Below are 25796 nucleotides of genomic sequence, written 5' to 3'. Positions count from 1 at the left end.
AGTGCGACTGTGAGTTAGCTGAGTGTTGTACACGACACTGTAAGGGAGGCAAGTTCGCTTCGGTGGCTTTTGGATGTCAGCCACCGCAAGGTGTGCGGATGCGGATCAAAAGACACAAGCTACGTGCCTGAAATCCAGACAATTTCCAGTTTCGTACTGTCTCTGGGTCCGATTGGGAAGCGCTTGACAGGTGGAGTACCGTGGGTGGACCTGACCGCTTATGAAGACTCACCAGATGCGGTTCCACAGTTGGGCCCTCCGATTTCCACTCAGCGGAAGCCGTCGACGTCGCACTTTGAAATATTTCGATTTGATTTTCACTCATCCATTAGCTATCAACTTCTCGCCTGGCTTTTGACATTCACGGTGCCACGGTACATGCGTACGCCTTATCCGTTCTGACGAGGATACAGATGCTAAAGCCCTGAGCCGAGGCTAAAGTGAGTCGAGGCTGTCGGAAAAGGCTGCGTTCGTGGCTTGAGCGGTATTGGCTTAAGTCAGAAACTGAACAAGAACAAGCACAACCCACGGTCAAGCCACGCGTCTAAAGTCCTGATGGATCTGGAGAGCGAGACACAGTGTCGAGAAGTGAGCGAGCGGAGACATGCGGAGTTCAACACGTACTTTGATCACGACCGGCCAGCTAGCTAATACCGTACCCTGGCGACAATTTGAGTGTCTACCGGCACGAACCTTTCGATCAGGAGTTGAATGAACCGCAAAGACTACCGTTCGATGTAGCGGACATCGATCGTTGCTGCATTGACACAACTGTCGCACAGTCTAGCGCTCAGAGAAGGGGCGGAATGCCAGTTGTTGGACCACTTGTGTCTCGCATGCATGCAATCGGCAAATACGACTGACCGTTGACTGTTACAGATGGCGACTCGGTGAAACATCTCTAGGGGGTGAGGAGATACGAGCTTTTTTTCTCTGTTACATTCTCGTGGGTCTCAAGCCACGACCTTTGGATCGAGCGGGACAATTCAGCTTTTGATACTCGGTTTCAGCCTCTTCAGCTCAGTCGTCGAGGTCAAGTGATGCTGCGACTTCGACTGAGAGGCAGTCCGTGGTCTCCGCTCAGAAATGGCCTGGTCAGGATCTCTGGGTATTGTTAACTCTCACTCACCATCGACTCTTGCGGATCGGCAGTAATACGTTGTACTACCAGTTCACTGAAGGTCCGCTTGCCGTTGCAGTGCGTGCACTGGGAAATCCAGTTCTAGCACAGTACGAGCTTTGGAAGACGAGCAAGTTGCCAGGACGAGCCTTGGAAGACGAGCAACTTGCCTCGTTCACTTTGCTCACGCACATCAGCTCTGAAGGGATCCTTTCATACTCGTGACTCAGCGATCTAGATTGCGCGGATCCGCTCCGCAGCTCGCTAACTCTTTCTGAACAACGATCTCACACTATCTGTCCCCCGCATATTCAGAAAGGGTCTGTTGCCACTACAAACTTCGGTCGTCGGCTCCCGCCTGTCGTTCGTCTGTCAGGTGTCGCTGCCGAAGATCGGGAAGATGGCGTTCGAGGACTGTCGTCGTAATTCTGTAGCTCGCTTAAAAATGGTGGCAAGCTATCCGAGAGCGCGTGTCCACGCCCCTTGCATGACAGCTCGTACTACTGTACCACTGAAGTCGCCGCACGGGCTTTCCTGTTGCAGCAAAGCTAAGGCAAAGCTGACGATCTGGGGTACAGCTAGTGTCACGGTCGAGCTACGCAGTGACATTCGTGACAAGACAAGACAGAAAGAGGAAACGACACACGAGCACACAAGGATTTGTTTGTTTTGTTGTTCGCAATCTTTAGTTTTGCTTTTTGCATTTGCAAGAAAAAGAAGTTGAAGACTAAGCAGAGAAATAAATACTATGCTGATAGACGATGAGGATGCTAGTGTGAAAGGTTTGCCAACCCAGGACGCGCTAAGTGTCCTTTTGATTAGAGAGTGTGTGTTGGAGGGGAAATGCTAGTGTAGTGATGAGGGTGTTGACCATGACCTTGACTGAATGCTACGACTGGAGAGAGACAGAGAGAGAGAAAAACGATGCTACTAATACTGGACGAAAGAAGAGAAAGGAAAATTCTGGTGACCGACGGTTGTCCATCCTATCTCGGCCACCACGGTGGCAAGCAAGTGGCTGTCGAAGCGATCGATGAACGCGCCAGGCGTATCACGCACCTTCGACACCATGTAACTGCCACGCGAGATGACAAGAGACTCATGAGACTCAATCCGGATCCCGAGGAGGAAGAAGAGGTAGGAGAGTGTTGTCTAGTATGCAGCGGAAGACTGGTGTCCACCGAGCATTCGTGACAAGAGATTTGAGCTGCTGCGCACGCTGCGCATCGAGTGTGAAAGGGGGATGTGGGCTTGACTTGGTTGCTGCATGTCCATGTGCGATGAGGTACTCTTCTTGAGACTCGATGGCAGAGCCTGCGAGAGGTAGCGCTGCATGGTGGAACCCGACTTGTGACCGTCGAGGTCATCGCCGTGGGCAACCATGACCGGCTGGGACTGGCTCGATGACATGCCGGAAACAGAGTGCTGTTGCATGCGTGCGTCGAGACCCTCCTGCTCGAGGTAGTCATCCTCGTAATCGTCGTAGTCTTCAGCCGACGACGAAGACGAGCCGTTATCGTCGGTGAGCTCAGCTTCGGATGACGTCGAGCTGATCGTGGACTCGACAGAGTCTTGTCGGCTCATGAGGGACGAAGACGAGTGGCTGTACACTTCCTTGGGCGAGGCATCGAGCGAGTCGGGCGAGTCGTATGCCTCGGAGCGGCGGTGTTGCTCGTATCGGCTCGACTCGCTCTTCTGGTTCCAGCACGGCACCTCGGAGGCGGGAAGGTTGCGGAGGTGGACGCGACGCTCGCTTGCGCGGACGTAGCGCTCGCGCTCGCGACCGCACTCGAGACCACGAAGGTGCATCTCGCGACGACCGGCCTCGGCACGGGTCTCGACACGACGGAAGAAGGGGGCAAAGTGGACCATAAGCTCGTGCTCCTCGATGCGGAGATCGTAGTCGAGGAGGTAGAGGAGCTGCTTCTCCATGAGGTTGACCTCGGCCTGAGAGAAGAGAGCGCCGTACTTGGTCCAGTGCTTGTTCTTGGGCGAAGAGTCGTTGAGGTACTTGGCGGCGACGATCAGGGTGGCGAGGAACACACGATGACGGGTGCAGTGCATGCCCTTGGCAACGCGTGGAAGTCTTGACCTGAGGCGCTCCAGGTAGACGAGGGTGCAGAGGAGGGTAGGAACCTGAACGTTGGATCGCTCGACAAGGAGAGCAATGAAGGTCTCCAGGCTGGGCAGACCGTTGATCTCGAGCTTGCCGGCAGGATCCGCTTCCGCCGAGGCGATGGATCGTGTTGGTGTCGCCGGTGGTGTGTCGGGTGATTGTGTCGAGCCGCACTGGATGACGTGAGCGGCCTGGTTGGCCAGGTAGACAACCATCTCGCGCGTCACTGGGCTCTTGATGAGGTCGGTGATGGCGGGATTGTGGGCTAGCTTGGGTATCAAGCTGGCGGGGTGTCGGCGAAGGAAGCTGGAGTTGAGCGCCGAAGCAGATGTGGATGCCTGTGTAGAAGACATGGCTGCGAGGATGTATCAGGGACGGGGGGAAGGAACTAGAAGCTTTGGTGGAAGAGGGGAGCTGATGGCGATGAAGCGATACTGATGGAGGCCTTTATAACGCGATCGGAGATGAAAGCAGGATAAATGCCGTAAGTGCGGGTGCCGAGAGTGACAGCTGATGCAGCGAAATAAGGTTGGAAAGCAAGATGAAGCTGGGGGGATGGAGGCTGAAGCTAGATCAATAGCTGCAGTGTCGAGGGGTCGAAGGTGCAAGCGGACGTAGCGAAAGGAAACGATGACCAAACAGTGAGGTGGTGATGCTGTAGGTAGGGAGGGACGTAAGCGAGTCGAGCTGATGGTGGGCGCGTGGATCGCTGATGAAGCAAGGGGGGATGATCGGAATTGGACGTGTGTTTGGTAGATGCGAGGGGTCTTTTAAGGAAAGTGGAAGGATGGAGTAGGTGTTGAACAGGTACCAGAGGCGGGTGTCGGCAAGGGGTCGCGAACGTAGGCACGGCAGCAGAGGAGTGAAAGCCAGGGGATGAGAATAAGAGAGGCAAAGAGGGTGTCAGGAGAAGCAGTCAAAGAATTGGCGAAGGGGCTGTCGATGAGCGGCTGCTATGGAAGGGGCTCGCCTCGGATATCGAGCAAGGATGCAGAATCGAGGGCAGTGGCAGTCCACATGAAGGACGACGGAGGCATTCCAGCGGCAGTGAGAGCTTCGCGGCGACGCCAAGAAGGCATGTCAAAGGACGAAACAAAGTTGACGATGTGCTTCGGCGATACCGAGAGGCAAACCGTGCGATGGCCTGCAGAACTTCGTACAGCGGACAAGCACAATGCCGGACCAGGCAAAGGCAGGATCGAGTCGAGGCAGGTGGCCAGCAGTACCTGAAGCTGACCAGGCACGCAGGTACTGTCACTCGAGACCGATGACGAAGCGGGCCTACGAGCAGAGGATGGGAAAGGACCAATGGACGAGACCAGAGGTACCACATGCACGACTGCTTGACAGGTCCGAGATGCAGGTAAGAGGGAATGAAGCGCCATAGCCGAGCTGCAGCCTGCAGAGCACACCGCGCCACAAGCGAGTCTTGTACGAGCCAACCCTGCGCCAGTGCACAGATGGGCAGCGGACTGGAGGCTGCGTGCCCTCTCCTGTGCTAGTGAACCACCCTCCTCCGCATGCACGCTGGGTGGGAAAAAGGAATACAAGCGAGGCGGCACGTACAGGCGACGACCTCGTACAGCCTCCGCATAACTGTACCGCCCACCGTCGCGACCTGTCGCTAGCATTTCCCGGGCCAGTAAGCGAGGCACTCGACTTGCGGTTGCCCAGCAGCAAACCAGCCCCTTTGACCCCTTGCCCATTGCATGCCATTCCAAGCCAAGCAGGAATATGGGATTGGCGCGTCTACGTCAAGATCGCACTGGCTGCCCCTTACCTGCGAGTGATTCAGCCCTTGCTCGCCCGATCGTCATTCGAACAACGAACACGTCAGACGAAGAGCCTGCAGACCAACAAAGACCGTGCGCTCTTGCGACACGAGAACATGGCCCCTTCCAATGATAAGCGACGGCCAGCGAAACCAAGTGCAAAGACCGAGGTGTTGAGAAAGTTTCCGCACTTCGGACCTCTTCGATCCTTGATCCGCATGAAAGGCGCCATCGAGTCGGGCATTGCAACGGATCGAGGGAATCGTCGGGATCCTTAGGCCTAGTAGGACGAGCTAGAGTACGTACGGCCTTCAACACCGAGGCGGAGAAGGAAATCTAGACCAGCTCCGATGAGGTGTGACAGGTGCAACAAAGTTTGGCAGTGGGAAAAGCAGGTACGCTCGAGAGTCGCCAGCATTCAGAGAGGCACGCAGCGCAGCGGTCGTGCAGGCGTTGACGAGCAGCGAGAGGGAGAAAGAAGAAAAGAACAACACTGGGCTCGGGACAGAGTGAGACACCGAAGCCAGAACCGCCAGAGACAAGAATGCAAGCAGAATGCAGACTTCGATCCACGGCCAAGTGGACAGCCCACAGAGGACGACAAGCAGCAGTGGTGGGAAAGGCAGGGAATTCATGAAAAAAGGGGGCGAAATTCGAAATTTCCCTTTCACCGGCTGCACTGCCGAGGCTCGATAAAGGCGGTTTTCATTTTGAACAAAAGAAACCCCGAGGCCTGCTTGAATAGGAAAGCGGCTGCACTTCATTTTGCGAACACGAAATTCGATAATGAAGTGCAGTAGCTCTGCTGCCAATCGGACCGTCAAGAGCCATCGGCCTGCAGCGGCTAGACTCCGAAGAAGCGCGCTCTCACGGTTCGCATGCCACCTTGATACCGTGCTAGGTCCGCCTCGCTACAAAGAGGCGGGGTCTATCGAGGGTCAGACAAGACGAGAGCGCTTCGAGCTGCGTGTAGCTCGGCTTTTCCCAAGCTCATCTGCGCCGTTTGCATGCTGTCTGCCGCCCCGTTCCGCAAGCGTGCAAGTGCCATACACCGTAGGCAGGCAGGCAGGCAGGCAGCCAACCCAATGAGCTAGACACTGGCAAACGAGCGTTGATCTCTGTCTCGATCGACCGACCCCCGATGCACCTTCGCAGCTTCACCGGTCACAATGTGGCTTCGCATCAGCGATAAGCGCAGGATGGTTGGACCGCTTCGACCGTGTACACTGTATCTGGTGTCCGCTCCGGACGCCGTCGCCGAGGGCGTGGCTGCTCGATCGCGTAAGATCTTATTTAGAGCTCGATCGGAAGCCATTGGCCGACGCATCATGCCACGTCTTAGCTCGACAAGCAAACGTCGATGTTGAGAGAGGCGTCCGGTTTGGCTGCTGCATCGATGAAGTAGCATCGAACGGTACGGTCGTCATCCGACTAGAGTGCATCGTGCCAGCGCCACTGCCGCTGCCCCTTTCGTATCATGCGACGACGCCACTCGTAGGCGCAAGCGGAGAGCGACGCGTCACGAAACGCAGACACGCGTCGTTCCCCGCTTCGCAAGTGTTGGTTTCACTTACACTCTGTACCTCGGCAGCCGTGAAAAAGAGTCGAATCGGACCTGGCTGGCGCGCATTTCCTGGCTTTTCCTCGATTTCTCTGCCGATGCGCTGCGCGAGGATGGAGAGCAGGTTTTCCCGCCAAGACGATGGAACGGGACATTATCTCGTCCCAGAGCCCGTCCGACCGATCATACTGGCACGAGCGACGAGGATCACGATGCGGGGAAGGTCTGGATTGCCGAGCCAGGCGGACCTTGGTCCGTACGGCCAAGCCGCAGTCCCATCTTCTCGCTACCGGCAATTGGGCCGCTTATCGCAATGGCGACTCGCTACACGCCAACCTGAGGCGAAGGCGGTGGATAGTGGCCCAGAAGATCAATGGAGAGCAAGGTGGCGTATACCAAAGCTCGGCTACCGCCAAGGGTCTGGAAGAAGTGCGCCACAGGCCAGAGCGTGGCTGAACAAAGTTCCAAGGCCGGTTTAATCAACCGGCACAGGCACCCGGCACGCCGAGCAAGCGCTCCTTGGAGCTTGACCAGCAGGCGGCGGTGCTGCCCATCGGAGACTGAAGCGATGCGAAAGGCCGTCGAGTCCATCAAGCAGGTAAAGCATCTGTTTGAGCATGGGGAACAGGAGCGGATTTCGAAAATCCACGCGGCTCTGTTTTTTCCCATGCGAAAAGCTTATACGCTCTTCTTTCTTCTTTTCCTGCTTTCCAGTCCCGCTGAACGCACACGCGACGCCTTCCCCGAGGCAGACAATGCGAGAGTTTCGACTCCGCTGCAAGCCTGCAACACGATCTGTGCATCTCGACCGCAGCATGACGGAAAGCCTGCGGAACCATTGTGCGGATCGAAGCGTGCGCTTTTCATGCTTTCTCGCCACGAGGCATGAAGAAATGCAGCCTCGATGCGGGTCCTGCTTGTGTGCGTGCATATTTTCGCTGCAACTAGGAACGGCCGATTTGCATGATGAAACTGTGGCTCTCGGACTAGCACGGAACTTGGAAACAATAGCGGGCTCGACGGAAGACTCACCTTTAGTGTGACCGGCGAGGATGAATGCTAGCGAGCTGTGTTGGGTTGAGATCGAGGTCCGTTGACGAGAGCCTCGTTGGCGCGGATAGATTGGGTGATCCTTCGTGCGAAAAGCTGATCTCTTAACTCGCTCTCTCAACACTTTATCTGCGATTCTTCTTCGAATCGGGCTCGTGCTTCCTTTCTCTTCTAGCTTTCGGTCTGCGCCGTATCTCTATGTTGTTTCTCGGTCGTAGCGATTCGGTCGGGTCGGGTCAAATGTGCGGTCGGAAGGGCGGATGGAGAAGGGCGGTTCTGTTTAGACGTCGTCGAGATTGTCTCGCACGGCAAGGCGGGACGGTACTGGAAATGTTCGAAGTTCAGCCGAGCGACGGTGTGATGTCTGTTCAGCTGATCAAGCGTTGGGCTGTTGCTGCAGGGGGCTTGTGTGCTAAGCCTCACGAACAAAGGACCCTGAGTAGGACTTTGAAATAAAGCCTGATCCTGTGTCTGCTGTTTTGTCGACGTTCTGGTTGAAGTCTCGAGTTGTTGACGACGTCTACTGACACTGCGGTTGGCAGAGAAGTGTCAGTGCTGAGGGTGTCGGGCAATGGTGCGTGTGGGATTGGCAAATCGGTCAAGCAGGACTCGAACCAGTCGAGTGCTTGCTAGGCGAGCGGAACAGAAAGGCAGGGAGAAAGAAAGGATCGCGAACAGGACGTCGAAGAAGATCGAGCCAGTGTTGAGAAGTGAAAGAAGAGGCTTGCAAATGGGCAAAAAGCAAAGATCAAGATGTGCGAACAACGTTGGGATGGTGGATGTACAGAAGCAAGCGACGTTGAGAATCGGTTCCATCAAGGACCGTGGGTGGCTGACGTTTGCTTTGCCCACGCTTTGCTGTGACAGCTTCGACGGCGTCAAGCGGAAAGCGCTTCTACAATGAAAGGCATGACACAACACCTTCACTGCTCTCGTGTGAGAGGCTGGTCCCGGAACTGTGCATCACAAAACTGCCCGACAAGGGTGCAAGCCCTCAGACGCGGTGTGGAAGGCTCATCCAACCTGATTGCTTGGGCTTGCTATTGCAAGCGGTCCACTGACTGCATCGCTATGCGTTTACCGAAGGGGGTGCGGCAGCGTGCGAAGATTCAGCTATCCAGAACGGGAGACGTCATCCTGGAGGCGTCCAGTAGGAGGACATGAGAGATGCTCGCTCAACCGCACCGTACCTGTGAATTCTATCCTGATTGTAGGCAGTGCTTGAGGTCCTCCGCCCGGCGAAGAGAGGGTAGCGATCTCATTAGGCGGCATTCGGGTATAGCATCGCTGAGAGGCTGCGGGCCAAACTCGTTCAGGGCTTCGCCTGGTAATTCTGGCAGAGCTGCGTTGGCGGGAAACGATGATGCACAGGCTGCATCACGGAAACGAGGCAATGGATGGGCTGGCTCGACTCTGAGCTCAGTGAGCAGCACGTTCCTCCTTTGATCTCGAACCGTGGTGATGGTTAGTCAAGATGATTGAGGCGTAGCGGGGTTGAAACCTGACCTGACACTGTCGAATGAGTTATCTCACAAAAGGGTATCCGCATCCTGGCTGATCTCCCGATTGTAGTCCGATCGTCGATGCTACGTTGGCGCCTTTCTTTTCGTGGTCAGTATTTTGTCACTTATTTTGGACCTAGATTTTACTTTTTGTTAACAGTTCCACAACCCCATGCCAACTTCACTATCGGAAGGCAGATGGAAGCGCTGTATCGCCCGATCCACTATCCCGATGAAGATGACCGGCAACACTCTGGAAAGATCCGCCTGCTCCGAGACGACCAGGAGCGGGTGAGCGGTCCGGGTACGCCCCGCCACCGAAATCCGCAAAACATGCATCCGCAGCGCCATTCTTTCCCAACAGATCATTCTAAGTACCATTCTCTCGACCTGTATAATATGCGGGAGTCCTGCCTGAGATGAACAGCGAAGAGCGAGCAGAAGGCACGAACCAAGAGCGGCCGGAACGTGCTTTGGCCGGCAGAAGAATTCGCCGACGGCCACCATTGATACGAATCGGGTGATGTGTGCGTGGATCAAGGGTGATGCGTTTCAAGCCGCTTGATCCGGTCGCCTCCGGTTACAGCGAGTGCGGCTTTCAACCGCTCCGAGAGACTCCACACCAAACCCCAGGAAAATCTCAGAGACGCGTCTCTGTGCTCGGACCCTTTCAGCAGCCCGCTTTCGGCTGTGAATCTTGTGCGACCCAAGGCCGCCGCCGTGACTAATTGATTAACCGGGCTGCAGCACACGGAGCTCGCACGCTCGATCGACACCGCTCGGGAACGTAGTCTGCCGAGTAGTACAGCAGCATCAAACAGCATCGGACCTGGTCGGAAGCATTCGCTCGGCAACTCGCCCCTCCACTGCGTTCAAGAGGTCCGCTCACGAGAGTTCTCTTCTCGACCACAACCATCTCGAAGGAGCAAGGTACCATTACCCGCACAAAGAACCAGACGACTCAACAAGCAGCAGACAGACAAGATGGGCGCCGAAGACTACTCCCCTCCTTCTACCGATATCATCACCCTCACACGTCATGTGCTGACAGAAGGCTTCAAGCAGAGGAAAGAGAGTGCTGCGAGCGGTGACCTCACCATCTTGCTTGCCTCGCTCCAGACCACCTGGTAAGTATAACAGCTGAAGACCAGCAACCCAGGACCGTGGTTCGGGACGCTGACACACATTCTCTTGCTGCTTGAACCGGCGATCTATACAGCAAATTCATCGAGAGCTACGTGCGAAAAGCCAGTCTGATCAACCTGTAAGTGCAACAGAAGCCACTGAGCCTGCCTGTCTGCCTGAGCTTGCCGCGCTGACATCCACTGCTGTCTTGTCCCTCTTGGAAAACAGTATCGGCGCTGCTGGCAACACCAACGTCCAAGGCGAGGACCAGAAGAAGCTCGATGTCCTTTCCAACGAGATCATGATTAACGCACTGAAAGCCTCGGGCAAGACCGCAGTACTGGTCTCGGAAGAGAACGACGAGGCCATCTTCGTTGGCGAGAAGCAGGAGGGAGGCAGGGGCAAGTACTGCGTCGTCTTCGACCCCCTGGACGGCTCATCCAACATCGACGCTGGTGTCAACATCGGTACCATCTTCGGTATCTACCTGGTCAAGGAGGGCTCCAAGGGCACTCTCGAGGATGTACTCCGACCAGGCCGCGAAATGGTCGCCGCCGGCTACTGCATGTACGGTTCATCTGCCAACATGGTCTTGACCACCGGCAACGGTGTCAACGGCTACACGCTCGACAACCAGATCGGCGAGTTCATCCTCACCCACCCGAACATCCGAATGAAGAACCGTGGTAAGATCTACTCCTGCAACGAAGGGAACAGCATGTACTATTCTGAACCCGTCCTCAAGTACCTCGACAGCATCAAGTATCCGAAGAAGGAAGGCGCCAAGCCTTATGCCGCTCGTTACATCGGCTCCATGGTTGCTGATGTGCATCGACAACTGCTATATTCTGGGATCTTCCTCTATCCCTCCGGAGCGAACGCAAAGGACGGCAAGCTGCGCATGCTGTACGAAGCTTTCCCGATGGCATTTATTACCGAGCAAGCTGGTGGATTGGCCACCAACGGCACCGAGCGAATTCTCGATCTTACTCCAAAGAGTATTCACCAGCGCTGCCCTGTGTTCCTCGGCTCTAAGGATGATGTCGAGGATCTGATGAAGTTCTTCAAGTGAACGATGCAAGGTTCGAATAGGATGTATACACTCGTTCGCGATCAATGTCGTGGTGTTGTATTGAAGCTCACACGAATACCAAGCCAAGTCCAACTTACTCTCCACTCTTTCGTGATGCGTACGTCATCAATCTAAGTGCAAGTGTACGAATTTTTTTGAATCGGGAGATCTTGCACATTGTCGTCTGGACTGCAACGCAAGGGCCCACCATCTTTTGAATCGCAATGCTGTCACGAGCTTGTTGGCTGTCGTGAGCTTGGCTTGAGCTTCAATTGCGTTGCTTGACGCATGTTCGTTGTTTTAGCCAGTTTCTTGCACGGGCCCCAGAGCACTTGTCGGCTTGCCCGACTCAGTCACCCAGCCCCTTGGCTATCCCGACTCAGTCACAAAACCCCATCGGCTGTTCCGATCAAGTCACCCAGCCCATCGGCTCTCCCCAGTATGTCCCTTAGCCAATTCAACAGTCTCCCGAACACTCCTTTCGGCTTGGTTCCGAGCAGCGTGAGACAAGAGACTGTGTCGGAAGATGCCTTTGATCGACTGAGCCAGAAGTGCGCTTGAAGGCTGATTTCAATAGCGCAGCGTGTTCTCTCAAAGAGATCGCTAGACATATAAGACGTCGGCAAGTCAGCCCCCTCCCCGCTTTGCGACCACCTGTCCCCTATTTCGATACACCATGCCGAACATCTTTTCTCGTCCAGAACCGCCCGAGCCGTGGCCGACCGATTTCAAAGAAGATGGCGCGATTCATGGCGACCTTCCTTTGGTCGTGCCACGGCCCAAACGACATTCCAACAAGGTCATCATTGTCGAGCGGGAGGGCGGCACCACCTTCTACGACTTCTACCGCGGCAAGGATCCGATCAGATTCCGGATCGATACCAAGTACGAGTGGGTTCTGTTGTGCGCTCTCAATCTCATCAGCCAAAAGGCGCCCTATCGTCTGACTTCCGGTGGTGTGCCTTTGGCACGCATCATTGCGCTCCACCACCCTTCAACCGATCTTTCGAGGGACCAGGTCGACCACGCCGACCGAGATACAACCAACGACTGCGAGGCGAATCTACACTGGGTGACGTCCCAGTTCAATTCTTTCAACGTCAAGCGAACCACTCCTACGCCAGCCACTGGCTTTTTCGGCGTCTCGAAAAACGGTCCAAGCTATGCCGTTGAACATCGAGAACGCTACAACGGTACCTACTCCAACGCCGAGACTGCGGGGCTTGTGTACAATTTGCTCTGCCGAATCAGCTATGGCGTTCAACTGGACAAAACCCCGCATCTTCTGAACCAGATCGCGGACGAGGAGAAACGAGTCACGAAAATCGAGTCTTTGAACGATGGCGTCGATATCTACAAAGTCGATGATACTTTCATCGTCATTTACGAAGAAATTGTGCGATACTGCCTTCGTTCGCTGGCTGTCGCGAGGGAGGAAGCAAAAGGTCTGGTCGAGAAGGAGAAGAAGGAACGGCAAGAGGAAGAGGAAAAGTGGGCGAAGCGGAAAAGTTGGATTCGCGTTGGTGCTCGCGAGAAAGGGGTGGCGGTAATCGGCCTGCTCGCTAGTAAAGACGACGTTGTTGACGTGCTTCTGGACGATGACGACTGGAAGATGTTTTATGCTATGGACGCGACTTTGTCTCTCACGAGACACAAGCGGATTGTCATCCGGCTGGGGAAAAAGGTTGGCAATCCTTTCTTATCTCGGTTGCTCTGCAAAGCCGAGGTTCACGAAGTCGTTGATCACGTCAACGGCAACATCCACGACCACCGGCGCGCGAACCTCAAGATTATCGACCGCTCCGCCAACCGTCAAAATTCTCGTCTTGCCCATCGAAACGAATGCGGATACATCGGCGTTAGGCAGCTCGCGTCGAAGAGTTACCGGACGTCCTGCAGTGTTCGAGGCGAGAACAGAACCGCGACAACGACGTTCCCAAGCCACGAGCTCGAAAAAGCGGTCGAGCTGTACGATCTCACGTCGCTATATCAATTCGGCGAAACCGCGCTCATCAACCATCCGGACAAGCTCGAGGAATATCTTGCGATGCTGAAGCAAGAGGAGACGATCGGACGAATCGTGTCATTCTTGAGCGCAAAAACAAAGAGCTCGCTGTATCGCGGTGTGAGCTTTACGACTCAGAAAGGAAGGTGGCCGTGCTGGGTAGCTCTGGTGGAGTACGAAAATCGCAAAACGGTCTCGCAAATCTTCTCCGCTGGCGAAACAGGCACTGAAGTTCGAGCAGCGATCTGTGCCGACCTGCTGCGGCTCACGCTGCAATCGCGAGACATGACGGTTAACTTCGAAAGGATGCGGCCCTACTACCATTTCGTGGTCGACAATTCGAAAGATTGGAGCAAAACGCCAGAGAGTCGTAAGGCCGTGGTCGAGCGAGCCTACAAAGCAATCGGCGGCAATCGATTTGCAAAGTCGCTGGAAGTGAATGACGGCGATTCGGCATCTACGTCGTAACTCAGTCTTCTGTCCAACCTCGTTGAACATGTATCTAACCTTTTGTACGAACGCTTGTATCTCACGGACAATTGTATCTCACGGACAATGTAATGACACGATTTTGCACACATCTACTGTATTGCGGAGAACAGACTTAATTTTGCACTTTCTGGCCTTTGACCATGGCGATGAGGCCGAAGGAAAGAATGTAGCCGACAGTAGGAATCAGAAAGCATGTGGAAGGCAGCGCCGTCTCTATGGTCAAGCTATACACCACGCTGATGAGGATGGGGCTGAGACCATTGACGATGTTGTCAGAGATGGAGAGGGCCGCGAGCCAATCATCGGTGGGTGAAGCGTGGAGTGAAGGATGGAGGGAGCGATAGCCCGCTCGCCTCTGATCCTGGATGATCGCGATCGCCGCCGATGTTACCGCTGGCCCTGCTCCGGCGCCGAAAGACAGGAAAAGCGTACCGCTGATCATGGCAGCGGCGTTCGAGAAGCTGGCGGAGACAAAAACGACGAGGTAGCCGATAATGTCAGCAAAGTATGACACCTTGGCGATGGCAATGTCGACAGCTGTCCTCCAAAGAACGACCGCGGAGATGATCTCTGCTGATGCATCGGACGAGCTCGCGCTTGACGATCTTTCTGATGCGGATGGCTCGGGAACATTCTGGTCGCGGGGCTCTCGATTTTCTTGAGCATGAGCGTGCTTGAGTTTGGGATCCTTGAGGCCAGCCTTGGCGAGGGCTTCGAGCTGCTCTGCGGACAGCGAAGCGATCTGCCTCGGTTTGCGAATGGTGCGCTCGAAGAACACGACAAGGAGCGGAATCGCAAAGATGAGCCAAACCGCCCTCGTTGCGCCGATGAGCCCCAGTAGCAGTCCGATAGCGTCTGGAGTGAAGTCGAACTTGTATCCGGCAAAGACTGCTACGTAGGACAGTGCATTGGTGCCGACATTGGCAAAGGCGCCGGCCAGTGCGAGCCAAGTCAGCCGATAATCTCTGCGGCCTTCTCGAGTGACCTGAGGCAGGTAGATGGCCAGCGGGCCGAGCGCTTTGTGGGCACGTAGTCGAGAGGGGGACACATTGACGGGCTCGGAGGTGCTTTCCACGTCACCATCGATCGCTGCTTGCCCGTTCGATGCCGTTGTTGAGGGTTCATCCGTATCTGCGACTGTTGCAGGCTTGGTCTCGGGAACCAGCAAGAAGACCCACACAATCGCGAGGAAGAACACCCAGCAGCAAGCCACGAGAGCTGCCGGATTGCCGTGTTTGGACAGCGTCTGTGGTGTGCCGGGAATGGGAGGCGGTGTCGGATCCGATGGCAGCTCCAATATGAAGGAAGACGGCGCCGAGAAGAAGCGTCGGAGCACAAGGCGAGGGCGGCGCGCTTTGACCGAGGTGTCGAGCGCCCAAGCTGCTAAGAGGGGACCGAAGAAGGCTCCGCATAGAGTGGCGCTGATGAGCCAATTGAGGTTGATTGTGCGACGTGTGGGTGGAGCGACGTCGATGATCATGACTCGCATGACACAGAGAAACAAGCCCGTGAATCCGGTCAAGCCCGTCAAGAAGCTGCAGACCAAAATGACGACCATGGAAGACGCCGGGCTGATCGCGAGCTCGGAGGGAATGTCTCCAAAAGGGTAGCCAAGGGGGAGAAGAGCGAAAGGAATGTAATTGATGATGTTGGAAACCAGAGAGATGAGCAACATGGGCTTGCGGCCCCATCTGGAGAGGCGCGGACCGTAGAAGAGCATGCTGATGCTCGATACGACAAAGCTGAGCACGGTGGCAGCGGCGACGACGATCCCCACACGGCTTTCAACTCCAGAGACGGCACATGGTCTGTCACGGTCGTGTGGAAGCTTGGGATGTGGCCGAGTGGGCAGTAGGTCTGGATGCGTCGAGTAGACGTACGAGCAGGTGTAGCTACGCAGACCGTCGAGATAGGAAGGCACGGCGCCATAGTTTGCTGCGCCCCAGAGAAGAGCTACCGCAAGAATGCGAAGTATGGACCAATGCCTTTGAAGCCGATGAGCTGTGCGGGACCACCATGGCTTGGACAAGTCTGACGAGATGCTGGCAGCGTCGCGTCGGTCGTTGGTCTGTGCTCCGCTCAAGAGTGGGCGTGTCTCTTCGTTTGTGGTCTGCATAGATCTTCTGCACCTGCTTCAGGCTGTCATAGATTGACGAGAGTCATCAAAGCTTCTCTCGGCTCTGATCTTCGAAGTGCTGGTCTCTTCACGGCGGCTCGTCGAGGGCAGTAGACGAGAGGATGCCCAAGGTGATGGTGATGAAGTGTGTGCCAAGCCGTCAAAAATGACGAGCGTGCTTGTTGCGATGCTCAGTCAGGGTCCTTCCACCAGGCTTGTGCATGCGGGGCCGCGGCAAAATCGACTCAATCTAGTCCTGAATGTTAGACCAACAAACGTAGTGTCACTCCGAAATCAACTTTTGACCCTCGAGTTCGAGACGAGGTCATCTGTGGGATTTCGTCATCATGTCGATCATCGCTTATTTGAGTTATTTGCGAGCTTGCTGCTCTGTGACGCTCCTTGCACAGTAGAAATTACGACGATGCATGCCTGGACGGTCTCAGACCGGCACAAAGCATCCGTTCCTAAAATTGCATCCGTCACCCTCGAACAGCGGCGAATACGCAAATAGCATCGTCAACAGTTTTCGATCGTGCTCTCGTTCTGTGACTCGCCAAGAAAGCCTCGCTGAACGAAAGTATTTGCAAGGGAACACTCCCTCTGACGAAAAGCGGCGCAACTGTGAGGTGCTTGCAGGTCGCATCGGCAAGAAGGCCACGATCCACGCTCCTACCGCTTCATCGCTTGACCTCTTGGACGGACGCCCACACGTGCAGTTTGAGCAGAAGAATACGTGGAGAGTGAGTCGATGAGCAACACCACTTGCGTCCAATCGGGAGGTGGGCTTCGCCAGCGACGAAGGGGCCTGCGCTTAGAATAGTCTGCGACGTCCAGGGTTCTCGGCATCTCTAGCTCAACCATTTCGTCAGTCTCGGCGAAGCGATGCTGCTGTACGTACAGCAGACCATCCAAAGTCAGGTCATCTCATGAAGCGCTTCGAAATCGAGACCAAAAATTTAGACCGTCGTCGAAGCGCAGCGCGGAGTTGCAACCCGTGTGTGGGACAAGGGAAAAACGAGCGGGAAAAAAGCAGTGATGCAATGACGGCTGTGCTGAGCAGTGACGTCCATCCATTTTACCTCAGTCATCTACCCGTCAGCTCGAAAGCGCGTCATCCCAGCTCCAGTCTCTGCCCTCAGCGGATCATATATACTCACGCTGGCTCACGTTCCTGTCTTCACCCGTTTGCCATCCATCCCCAATCCCTTGCCCATCCAGCTCATATCGCTGCAGTCCATACCCAGGTCAAACCTCGACTCTGCACCCTCGCCAACAGAGCTTAGCAACCCCTACTTTCATCCGTATTCAAGATGGTCGACTCTTCCGCCATCGTTCGCCGGGCCCACCCCATCACCTTCGGCCTCTTTGTCTTTGTCTCGTTCATTGTCGCTGTGATCGCCTCCACGTTGGTCGCTGACTACAACAGCCACAACAATGCTCCAACCATGGGTATCAACAACGCAACTCGCTTCCTCCTCTTTGCCGGTTGGTGGGGTTTCCTCGTCGGTGCAGCCTACGTGAGTATTCCTTCGTGCGGATCGCGGACAGGTGGAGCTGTTCGCGGCTCCTATTGGGGTCACCCGCCATCCCTTTGTGTTGATGACATGTGTACTGACATTCCGTTCAACCACTCTCGCAATCTCGCCTTGATTCCGCGACCAAACAGCTCGGTCTCTTCCTCGCTAGCGTCGGTGGTGTCATCACCTCGATCGCAGGTCACGGTGTTGCCATCTTCCTCACCTGGATCTTCTACCTCGCTGGTGCCGCTGCTCTTACCGACCGCACCGGCGGCTCGTTCAACTGCGCCGACAAGGGCTACCCCTTCCCTTACTGCAACTCGACCAAGGCACTCATGGCATTCGCCTGGATCGGCTGGATCATCCTCACCTTGATGCTCGCCGGCGTCGCTGCTATCGGCGCCGGTGCTTTCCGCGGTGGCCGATCCGTCAAGGAGTCGCTCGCATAAGCGACTTGCAGAAGATGCCATCAACGACTACTCTTCCAGCAAGTGTTCTCAAGATACCACGCTTTCAGCATACCAGCCGCTTGCCCCCTTTCTCCCTTTTCGATTTCATCAAGATGATTTTAGCAGTGCATTATTGATGAGCGAATCTACTGTCAAGGCTTGCGTCTGCTCTGTCAATCCCTGCTCTTTCTTCTTGTACCTTTTGCCTTCGTCTCTTTTGCTCTTTGCTCATTTCTAATCTTATGAAGCTACCACCAAACACTCTTCCAAGACCGGCTGTGTATAGTGTTGATGGTGTGAGGGACCATCCTTGAATGTCGCTGGTTCAACAACGAAGCTGTTGCCATCTCGAATCAAGCCCTGTCCGAGTCAAAGCACACGGGGAAGCCTGGAAAGCCTGGGAAGCCTGTTATGCAATGCGTCGGATGGTGGACGCTCGACATCGTCACTTGGTCCTTTGGATTTGCGAGTCCTACTGCACTCCTAGAAAGGTGGTGCATCAAATCGCATACCTCGGTGCGGATTCTAGAAGCGGACAGACGGTCCTATATGCCAACTGGAGCACAGTCTCTAAACAAGGGCCTCAAAATCTCGATATAAACGAGGACATCGGCGATCAAACACAGAAAAATTCACCCGGCCGAGAGAAGAATCGGAGAGCTTCGGATCGATGCAGCGCCGATGATGACGTCGAGCTTCGACGCGCCTCACGTGGCGCAAGAGTCCTGTACACTTCCCGTCAAGGTCTTCTGCCTCGATGGAGCAACAAGGTGCCGTTGCAAAGCTGCCGACTAAGTGTCGTAATAAGGGCCGGTGAGCTGGAGCCGTCTCTTGACATGGTCGTACGACCTGCTGACGAGAGATGCTTCGACGGGATCGGAACGACCGCCACTCCCGGAGTGAGTTCGCCTTTCAGAGTGGGCTGTGTTGCCACGGCTTTGAAAACTCATCATTACATGGGAAGTTCGCCAGAAGGTCTCCAGCCTTTCCCTCCAGCAACAATCGGGGATCTCGGGGCCGGCAAATGTGGAAAAGCAGCGGTTGCAGACCGCTATGTGGACGAACTCGGCGAGCAACCGTTTCGTTTCAATCAGCTCATCGTAATTGGCTGTCGGCGCTGCTGAGGCAGCGTGCAGGCTCGCTTTCAGGATTTTTGACAGCAGCGCAGTGGATTCGGATTCGTAAGCTGAGAATTTCTTCGCTCATCACAGCCCCCCAAATTTTTCCGAAGACTGAATCGCAACCGGGTTTTTTTCAGTTTGTTTTCTGCGGGTTGTGTGGATCGTCACTGACTGAAAGGAACTCTTCCGGATTTGTCCTGCCGGGTACAGAGTATATGGATGCACATGTTGTGACCTCTCTCATCCTTGCCACCACAGCTCCGTAAACATCTCCCGCCTTCCATCCATCACTCATCCACATCTACATCACAATGGGTTTCAAAGAAGGTGACGCCAAGAAGGGCGCAGGTCTCTTCAAGACCCGATGCGCTCAGTGCCACACCCTCGGTGCTGGTGAGCCCAACAAGGGTAGGTAGCTGATCCGACATATCGGCGCAGGCACGGACATGGAACGCAATGCAGGTGCAATCGAATCACGCTGGACGCCACGAGACCGTTCTGTCGAGCTCTTTGCATCGACACGGCCTGGCCATTGACGCGAAAGTCCGACAAGACAATCTGTCTCGACCGCGGTTGTTCGCCCACATCCTTTCGGCGAAGACAAGGGATCAAGTCAGCGTGTACAAGGCTGTCTTTGACTAACGCCTTCGTCGTAACAGCGTGAAAAGGTCGACCGCTACGTATGGTCGCCCTCGTCGCCATCTTCGGACTGCGACCCGATATATCACCTTGCGCCTCCATCATCCATACCGACGCTTCCCGCCACGCTTCTACACGGATCCGATTGCTGACGCTCTCTATCTATCCCCGCTGCTACTTCTCGCCGTTCCGCTGAACAGTCGGTCCCAACCTGCACGGTCTTTTCGGCCGCAAGACTGGTAGCGTCGAGGGTTTCTCGTACACCCAGGCCAACATCAACAAGGGTGTCACCTGGGACGAGGAGACCCTCTTCGACTACCTCCTCGATCCAAAAAAATACATTCCCGGTATGTCTCTTCGCCGTCATGGTCTCGTCAGATATGGCGTTGGCGCCGTCGTCGCGATCTGCGATCCTTTACTGACTTCCGCATCCGATTTTTAACCTTTCGTCTTTCGCAGGCACCAAGATGGCTTTTGCCGGTCTGAAGAAGGAGAAGGACCGCAACGACCTGATCACGCACCTCAAGGAGGCCACCAAGTGATTTCGTTGTGCTTCGAAAGCATCACTCTCATCGCCAGGCTGGCGACAAGCCTAACGACGATCTGTCGTCGCTCGTGTCACTTTCAGCGTAATATATTGTCCACTTTCCACCTCTCCTAGACTCTTCTGAACATCTCAAATTCCTGTGCATACAACTATTGCGAATTGAGAATACAGTAGCGCCCTCAAACCACTCGTCGATGCTCGATATGATGTGTGCGGCTTGTCGTGATGGTGTCCAGCCTCCGCGTGAGTCCACGCCGATCTCACACCCTGACTTTAAAAAAGGAAAATTGTTAGATTATGATCATATGAAGAATGGAGAGAGAGAGAATGGCTTGGGCGCGAATCGGGTAACGAATCGCATTGAGTGCGACTGCTGGCCCACGCGATTCAACGAACGGTTCGATTTCCTGTCGCGGTTCAGCCGAATCGTCTGTCTGTCTATCTTCTGGATCTGGATTCGGGCACGACCCTTTTTCACTGGCGCTCTGGCTGCTCGCCAACCGCGACATGCTCTCTCTGCAGACACTCGACGGATGATCCGCTGCTTAGTCGCTCCGTTGCTCACAACCAACAAGCGCACTCTCCGCTCAGCTTTCCTCGACACCACATCCGCCGGACCTCATCGAGACACCCACCATCCTTCGTCGTCCGTGCCGGCTGCAACCATTCTTCCGCACTCGACGCGTCCCTCCTCTTCGCCTTTCCCCACGCTCTCAATCACTTCATCCAGACCCCGCGCGTGCTGTGCCAGCCGCACGCCCTCCTGCCACCTCTTCGCTCGTCAGTGCTTTATGCCCTAGCCGACGCTCGTCTCTCATTCGCCCTGCGCCAACCACCAGCTCTCCACTTCGTTCAGCTGGCATTGTCCACACGCACACTACCTCCGAACAGCGCTCCACTTTGACCATCCGCCGTCATGGTAAGTGCTCGCTGAGTAGCCTGCACTCAATCGCCTCTGTCCGCGTCTGATGCAGGACCGTTATTGACATCATCTTTCATCGTGCGTCGCTTTTTCTCCCATTTGCTCCACAGGCGACCCTCAACGTCAAGGATGCGCTCTCCTACCTGGACCAGGTCAAGGTCCAGTTTGCCGAGCATCCAGACGTCTACAACCGTTTTCTTGACATCATGAAAGACGTAAGTTGCAAGGACAACAGCTTGCCAAAGCACGCGCCAGATCATGTCGCTGACCGTGACCCGCCCGCCTCTGTTCCCTTCTCCGTCCAGTTCAAGAGCCAGTCTATAGATACGCCCGGCGTCATCGAGAGGGTCTCGACCCTTTTCCGCGGTCATCCCAGCCTCATCCAGGGTTTCAACACATTCCTGCCTCCTGGATATCGCATCGAATGCAGCTTGGACCCAAGCGAGAGCAATCTCATCACCGTCACGACGCCGACCGGCACCACCACACAGACACCGGGCGGTGTCGGCATCGCCGGCGCCATCAACCGTATGAGCGGAGCCTCGTCTGGCCCACCTCCGGGCCCTTCTGCCCAAGCCTCCGGTCCCAGGGGTCCTGGCGGCATGGGCATGATGCACGGCTCTGCGCCACGACACACAGAACAGCCTCCCGCGCACATGCATCCTCCACCCCATGCACACGACGGTCCTCCCGGGGCTATGCCCTACATGGGTGGTCCGCCGGGCCATCCCATGTCTCACGGTCCCGGCGGTGCTGGCTTCTCAGGTCCAGGCGGCCCTCAACATCCCGGTCACGGTCCAGGTCCGGGTCCGATGGGCCCCGTTCCGCCGCACCATGCCCATGGTCGTCCTCAATCGCCCATGCCCATGGGCCCTGGTGGTGCTCCACAAGGCGGGGCTGGCTCTGGTTCCCACGCCGGTCCGCCTGGTCCGATGACACCCGTTCAAGATCCTAAGCGTCCACCTGTCGAGTTCAACCATGCCATCAACTACGTCAACAAGATCAAACAGCGTTTCTCGCAGGATCCCGACACCTACAAGCAGTTCCTCGAAATTTTACAGACCTACCAGAAAGAGCAGCGACCCATCCACGACGTCTATGCGCAAGTCACAGTGCTCTTCGAGAATGCCAAGGACCTCCTCGACGAGTTCAAGCAATTCCTTCCGGACACATCTGCTGGCTCGCAGCCTAGCGGCGGCCTCTTCAACATGCTCGGCCAAGTCACTTCAGGTCTCGGCGGCAACGCTGCTGGCGGTCCGGCCCCAGGTGCCATGCCAGGCCAGCAAGGCTTTAGGGGTGGACCCGCAGACGCCGCCGATGCTAATCGCAAAGCCGCCGCGGGCGCTATTCCTGGAGCCCCGGGAGCGCCTTCGTCCGGCTCGCGCAAGAAGCGCAGCGGCGCCAACGAGTCGGGCAAGCCTGGCTCTGGCAAGACGAAAAAGTCAAAGCATGGACACAAGGCTGAGCAGCGCACTCCGCCCCTTCGACAGGAGCCTATGCCCGCGTCGCCGACCTTTGCGCATCCGGGACAAATGCATCCCGTCTATGGCATCGACGGCATGGTCGCTGCCGAGGCGACCGGTCTCGTGCCGCAGGGAACTGTGGTCAACGGTCTTGCTCTTGGCCAGCCTCAGGCTCCCCTCGCAACGCTCGACGAAGTCGCCTTCTTCGATCGCGTCAAGAAGCACATCGACGATCGCACCACGTATCTCGACTTCCTCAAGCTGCTCAACCTGTACACGCAGGACATCATCGATGTCAAGACCCTCGTCGACCGCGCCGCTCTCTTCATTGGCGGAAATCGTGAGCTCTTTGCCACTTTCAAAGGTCTCTGCGGCTACGACATGGGCCGTCACGGCTGGCTCGACAACGAGGACCCCATCGTTGAGAACGTGCCCGCTCCACTCCGTGAGAGGGTCGACCTCAACAACTGCAAGGTGTATGGCGCCTCGTACCGAAAGCTGCCAAAGTCCGAGGTCAACCTGGCCTGCTCTGGTCGAGACCCCATGTGCTGGGAGGTGCTCAATGATAGCTGGGTCAGCCATCCTACCTGGGCTTCCGAAGGAGAAGGTTTCAACCCGCACAAGAAGAATCCGTACGAAGATGCTCTCTACCGCTCCGAGGAAGAGAGGCACGAGTACGACTACCACATCGAGGCCAACCTGAGGACCATCGCACTCTTGGAGCCCATCGCTGCCCGCATCTCGACCATGGACAACGAAGAGAAGGCCGCCTTCCGACTCAAGCCTGGTCTCGGAGGACAGAGCAAGAGCATCTATCAGCGGGTCATCAAGAAGGTGTACGGCCGCGAACAGGGCCTCGAGGTCATCAATGCGCTCCACGACACGCCCTGCGTCTCGGTGCCCATCGTGTTGCACAGGCTCAAGCAGAAGGACGAAGAGTGGAAGCGAGCGCAGCGCGAGTGGAACAAGGTTTGGCGCGAGGTCGACGCTCGAAACTACTACAAGAGCCTCGATCACCAGGGAGTCAACTTCAAGGCCTCCGACAAGAAGGCCATTACCGCCAAGGCGTTCATCGCCGAGATCGAGGCGCGGAAGCTTCAGCAGCAGCAGCGCAGACTCAGCATGGATCCCACACTCCCGCGTCCCAAACCTCGTCACCAGCTCGTGTACGTCATGGACGACATGCACGTCTTGACCGACGTGCTCAAACTTGCCTTCAGCTACCTCGATCGTGCTACCGGAAGCTACAGCTCCAATGATCGAGAGCGCATCGAGTCTTTCCTCCGCGCCTTTGTTCCCAAGCTGCTTGCTGTCGATGCCGTCGAGTTTGAAGAGCTTCTTAACGGTGACGTCGACTTGGACGACGATGAGGCAAAAAGCAACGCCGATGACGATGCCAGGAGCGAAGGCACGGCGGCTGACGATGATACGGACGCCTCATCTACTGCATCTGGCTCAGCTGCTCGTCGAGGCAAAAAGCAGGCTGCCGATTTGCGGAAAAAGATCCTCAAGAGCCAAGCCGAGACATCCAAGCAGAACGACGATGGTGCAGAGGAGTCGGTCGATGCGACGGGCGCGGCTGCTTCTGCCAACGCACGCGCCTCGAGCCCGTCCATCGTCGCCGATGTCGATTCTGCGGTCGAAGCTCTCGCTAACCAGACGTCCAACACTGTCGCTCCGGCGGTCGTCGCGTCGGACGATGTAGACATGGAAGATGGCTCGAAAGCCGCCGACTCTGCTGTGGTCACTCTCAACGAGGCGACAGCCGACCTACCTGCCGAATCGGGGACTACCGCGGAGCAGAGCGCTGTTGCGGGAGCGACGGAGACCACAGATGCTCCAAAGGAAGGCGAAATCGAGGACGTGGTCGACGTCGAGGAGCCTGCGGGTGCAAAAGCATCAACCTGGATCAACACCGACCTCGATGCCACCTTCGACTCGCAAAAGGGGCATAACGTCGACGTTCGGGACGCTGTCGAAGACGATGATGGGTCGGCAACGTCTGCCCGACCCGTCAACTTCTTCTGCAACAGTCAGTACTTCGTCTTCATCCGTCTGCTGCAACTGCTGTACTCGCGTCTGCAAAAGGTCAAAACTCTCGGTGTCGAGATGGCCGACAAGCAGCCTCTTCGCAGCAAGATCAACCCTCTTGCCATCGAGCTCGGTCTTCAGGATGGCGGCAGTGGGCCAGCTGCGGTCGTCGGCGCAGCCGCCAATTCGTCGAGCCTCGGCCCGGTCGCACCCACCAACGAGGAGGCGGGTCTCACCCTTCACCCCTCGCGCTACTACGACACGCTGCTCGACATGTGCGAAAAACTGTTTGACGGCGACGTCGACCAGGGCACCTACGAGGAAAGCGTTCGATACATGTACGGCATCGAAGGCTACATCGTCTTCACCCTCGATAAGGTGATCGGCGCTATGATCAAGGTGGTGCAGTTCCTCACCACCGACAGCAAGTGTCAGGACATGCAGGCCATCATGGAAGCGAACCGTGCGAGCCCGCAAAGCACGCTCACGAGCTACCGACAGCAGATTGCCGACCGCATGGCTGCCGAAGGTCTGATCGGCAAAGACGAGAGCCTCTTCCGTCTCGAATGGATGCCTTCGTCGTGCACGTTGCTCATCCAGATGCTGTCCAAAGACGACCTCACTTTGGACGATGCCAGGACGGCAGAGCAGAGCTGGCTCCAGTACATGTCGAGCTTCAGCCTGTGGACACCCACCGAAGGCCTGGCGGCCGAGGCACAAGCTCCTTTCATCAAGCGTTCGCTCTCGAGCGACGCCACCGCCGACAAGGAGGCCAGCGAAGCGCGTTATGTGACGCGAAGTGGACTCGAGATCCGCATCTGCCTGCGCACCTTCAAGCTGTTCTTTGCCCACGGTACCGAGGATGTGTTCGTTCGAATCCGATCCGAATACGAGAAGGCCGAACTCGATCGCAAGGCTGCTGTTGTCGGCAAGAGGCGAACGAAGCGGTGGGACGATTGGCTGTCGGCACGTCGACAGGCGATAGATAACCCGGAAGGTGTCGCCGACGGCGCCGAGGAGGTCGCACAGGAGGCTCATGAGGCTGCTGAGGCTCCCAACGGCACCGAGCCAGCTGTCGAAGCCGCCGAGGCTGCCGCAGAAGCATGAAATTCTTTCGCTTTTCCGTCTCTCTGCTCATCTCATGTACTCTTACAGGTGTCGACGTGGTTCTCG

At 56.1% G+C, this 25796-nt stretch overlaps 11 protein-coding genes across 11 annotated transcripts; 8 read left to right on the top strand and 3 right to left on the bottom strand.

Moving 5' to 3' along the window:
- Positions 1-2272: 2272 nt before the first annotated feature.
- Positions 2273-3589, bottom strand: PHSY_001061 (hypothetical protein; the record flags this gene model as incomplete). The annotated part of the gene is made up of 1 exon (XM_012331693.1): positions 2273-3589. The coding sequence occupies one exon, from the start codon at positions 3587-3589 to the stop codon at positions 2273-2275; it is 1317 nt and encodes a 438-aa protein (XP_012187083.1).
- A 523-nt stretch (positions 3590-4112) lies between these two features.
- On the top strand, positions 4113-4466 carry PHSY_001060 (hypothetical protein; the record flags this gene model as incomplete). Its single annotated transcript, XM_012331692.1, has 1 exon — positions 4113-4466. One exon carries the CDS (start codon positions 4113-4115, stop codon positions 4464-4466), a length of 354 nt encoding a protein of 117 aa, XP_012187082.1.
- Positions 4467-4503: 37 nt separating this feature from the next.
- On the top strand, positions 4504-5286 carry PHSY_001059 (hypothetical protein; the record flags this gene model as incomplete). Its single annotated transcript, XM_012331691.1, has 2 exons — positions 4504-4586; positions 4959-5286. 2 exons carry the CDS (start codon positions 4504-4506, stop codon positions 5284-5286), a joined length of 411 nt encoding a protein of 136 aa, XP_012187081.1.
- An 812-nt stretch (positions 5287-6098) lies between these two features.
- On the bottom strand, positions 6099-6416 carry PHSY_001058 (hypothetical protein; the record flags this gene model as incomplete). The annotated part of the gene is made up of 1 exon (XM_012331690.1): positions 6099-6416. The coding sequence occupies one exon, from the start codon at positions 6414-6416 to the stop codon at positions 6099-6101; it is 318 nt and encodes a 105-aa protein (XP_012187080.1).
- A 294-nt stretch (positions 6417-6710) lies between these two features.
- On the top strand, positions 6711-7025 carry PHSY_001057 (hypothetical protein; the record flags this gene model as incomplete). The annotated part of the gene is made up of 1 exon (XM_012331689.1): positions 6711-7025. The coding sequence occupies one exon, from the start codon at positions 6711-6713 to the stop codon at positions 7023-7025; it is 315 nt and encodes a 104-aa protein (XP_012187079.1).
- Positions 7026-9319: 2294 nt separating this feature from the next.
- On the top strand, positions 9320-11318 carry PHSY_001056 (fructose-1,6-bisphosphatase; the record flags this gene model as incomplete). The annotated part of the gene is made up of 3 exons (XM_012331688.1): positions 9320-9412; positions 9869-10248; positions 10475-11318. 3 exons carry the CDS (start codon positions 9320-9322, stop codon positions 11316-11318), a joined length of 1317 nt encoding a protein of 438 aa, XP_012187078.1.
- Positions 11319-11994: 676 nt separating this feature from the next.
- On the top strand, positions 11995-13791 carry PHSY_001055 (hypothetical protein; the record flags this gene model as incomplete). The annotated part of the gene is made up of 1 exon (XM_012331687.1): positions 11995-13791. The coding sequence occupies one exon, from the start codon at positions 11995-11997 to the stop codon at positions 13789-13791; it is 1797 nt and encodes a 598-aa protein (XP_012187077.1).
- Positions 13792-13927: 136 nt separating this feature from the next.
- On the bottom strand, positions 13928-15931 carry PHSY_001054 (hypothetical protein; the record flags this gene model as incomplete). Its single annotated transcript, XM_012331686.1, has 1 exon — positions 13928-15931. One exon carries the CDS (start codon positions 15929-15931, stop codon positions 13928-13930), a length of 2004 nt encoding a protein of 667 aa, XP_012187076.1.
- Positions 15932-16359: 428 nt separating this feature from the next.
- Positions 16360-17900, top strand: PHSY_001053 (hypothetical protein; the record flags this gene model as incomplete). The annotated part of the gene is made up of 3 exons (XM_012331685.1): positions 16360-16674; positions 17245-17419; positions 17650-17900. 3 exons carry the CDS (start codon positions 16360-16362, stop codon positions 17898-17900), a joined length of 741 nt encoding a protein of 246 aa, XP_012187075.1.
- Positions 17901-18316: 416 nt separating this feature from the next.
- On the top strand, positions 18317-20202 carry PHSY_001052 (cytochrome c; the record flags this gene model as incomplete). The annotated part of the gene is made up of 3 exons (XM_012331684.1): positions 18317-19000; positions 19896-20007; positions 20120-20202. The coding sequence occupies 3 exons, from the start codon at positions 18317-18319 to the stop codon at positions 20200-20202; spliced, it is 879 nt and encodes a 292-aa protein (XP_012187074.1).
- Positions 20203-20401: 199 nt separating this feature from the next.
- PHSY_001051 (hypothetical protein) lies at positions 20402-25730 on the top strand (the record flags this gene model as incomplete). The annotated part of the gene is made up of 3 exons (XM_012331683.1): positions 20402-20554; positions 21240-21344; positions 21435-25730. The coding sequence occupies 3 exons, from the start codon at positions 20402-20404 to the stop codon at positions 25728-25730; spliced, it is 4554 nt and encodes a 1517-aa protein (XP_012187073.1).
- Between the last annotated feature and the right edge of the window lie 66 nt (positions 25731-25796).

This window comes from Pseudozyma hubeiensis, assembly GCF_000403515.1.
Source record: "Pseudozyma hubeiensis SY62 DNA, scaffold: PHS13, whole genome shotgun sequence".
Classification (NCBI taxonomy): Eukaryota; Fungi; Basidiomycota; class Ustilaginomycetes; order Ustilaginales; family Ustilaginaceae; genus Pseudozyma; species Pseudozyma hubeiensis.
Note: the sequence above shows the minus strand (reverse complement) of the source record. Positions and strands in the feature narration are given on the sequence as shown.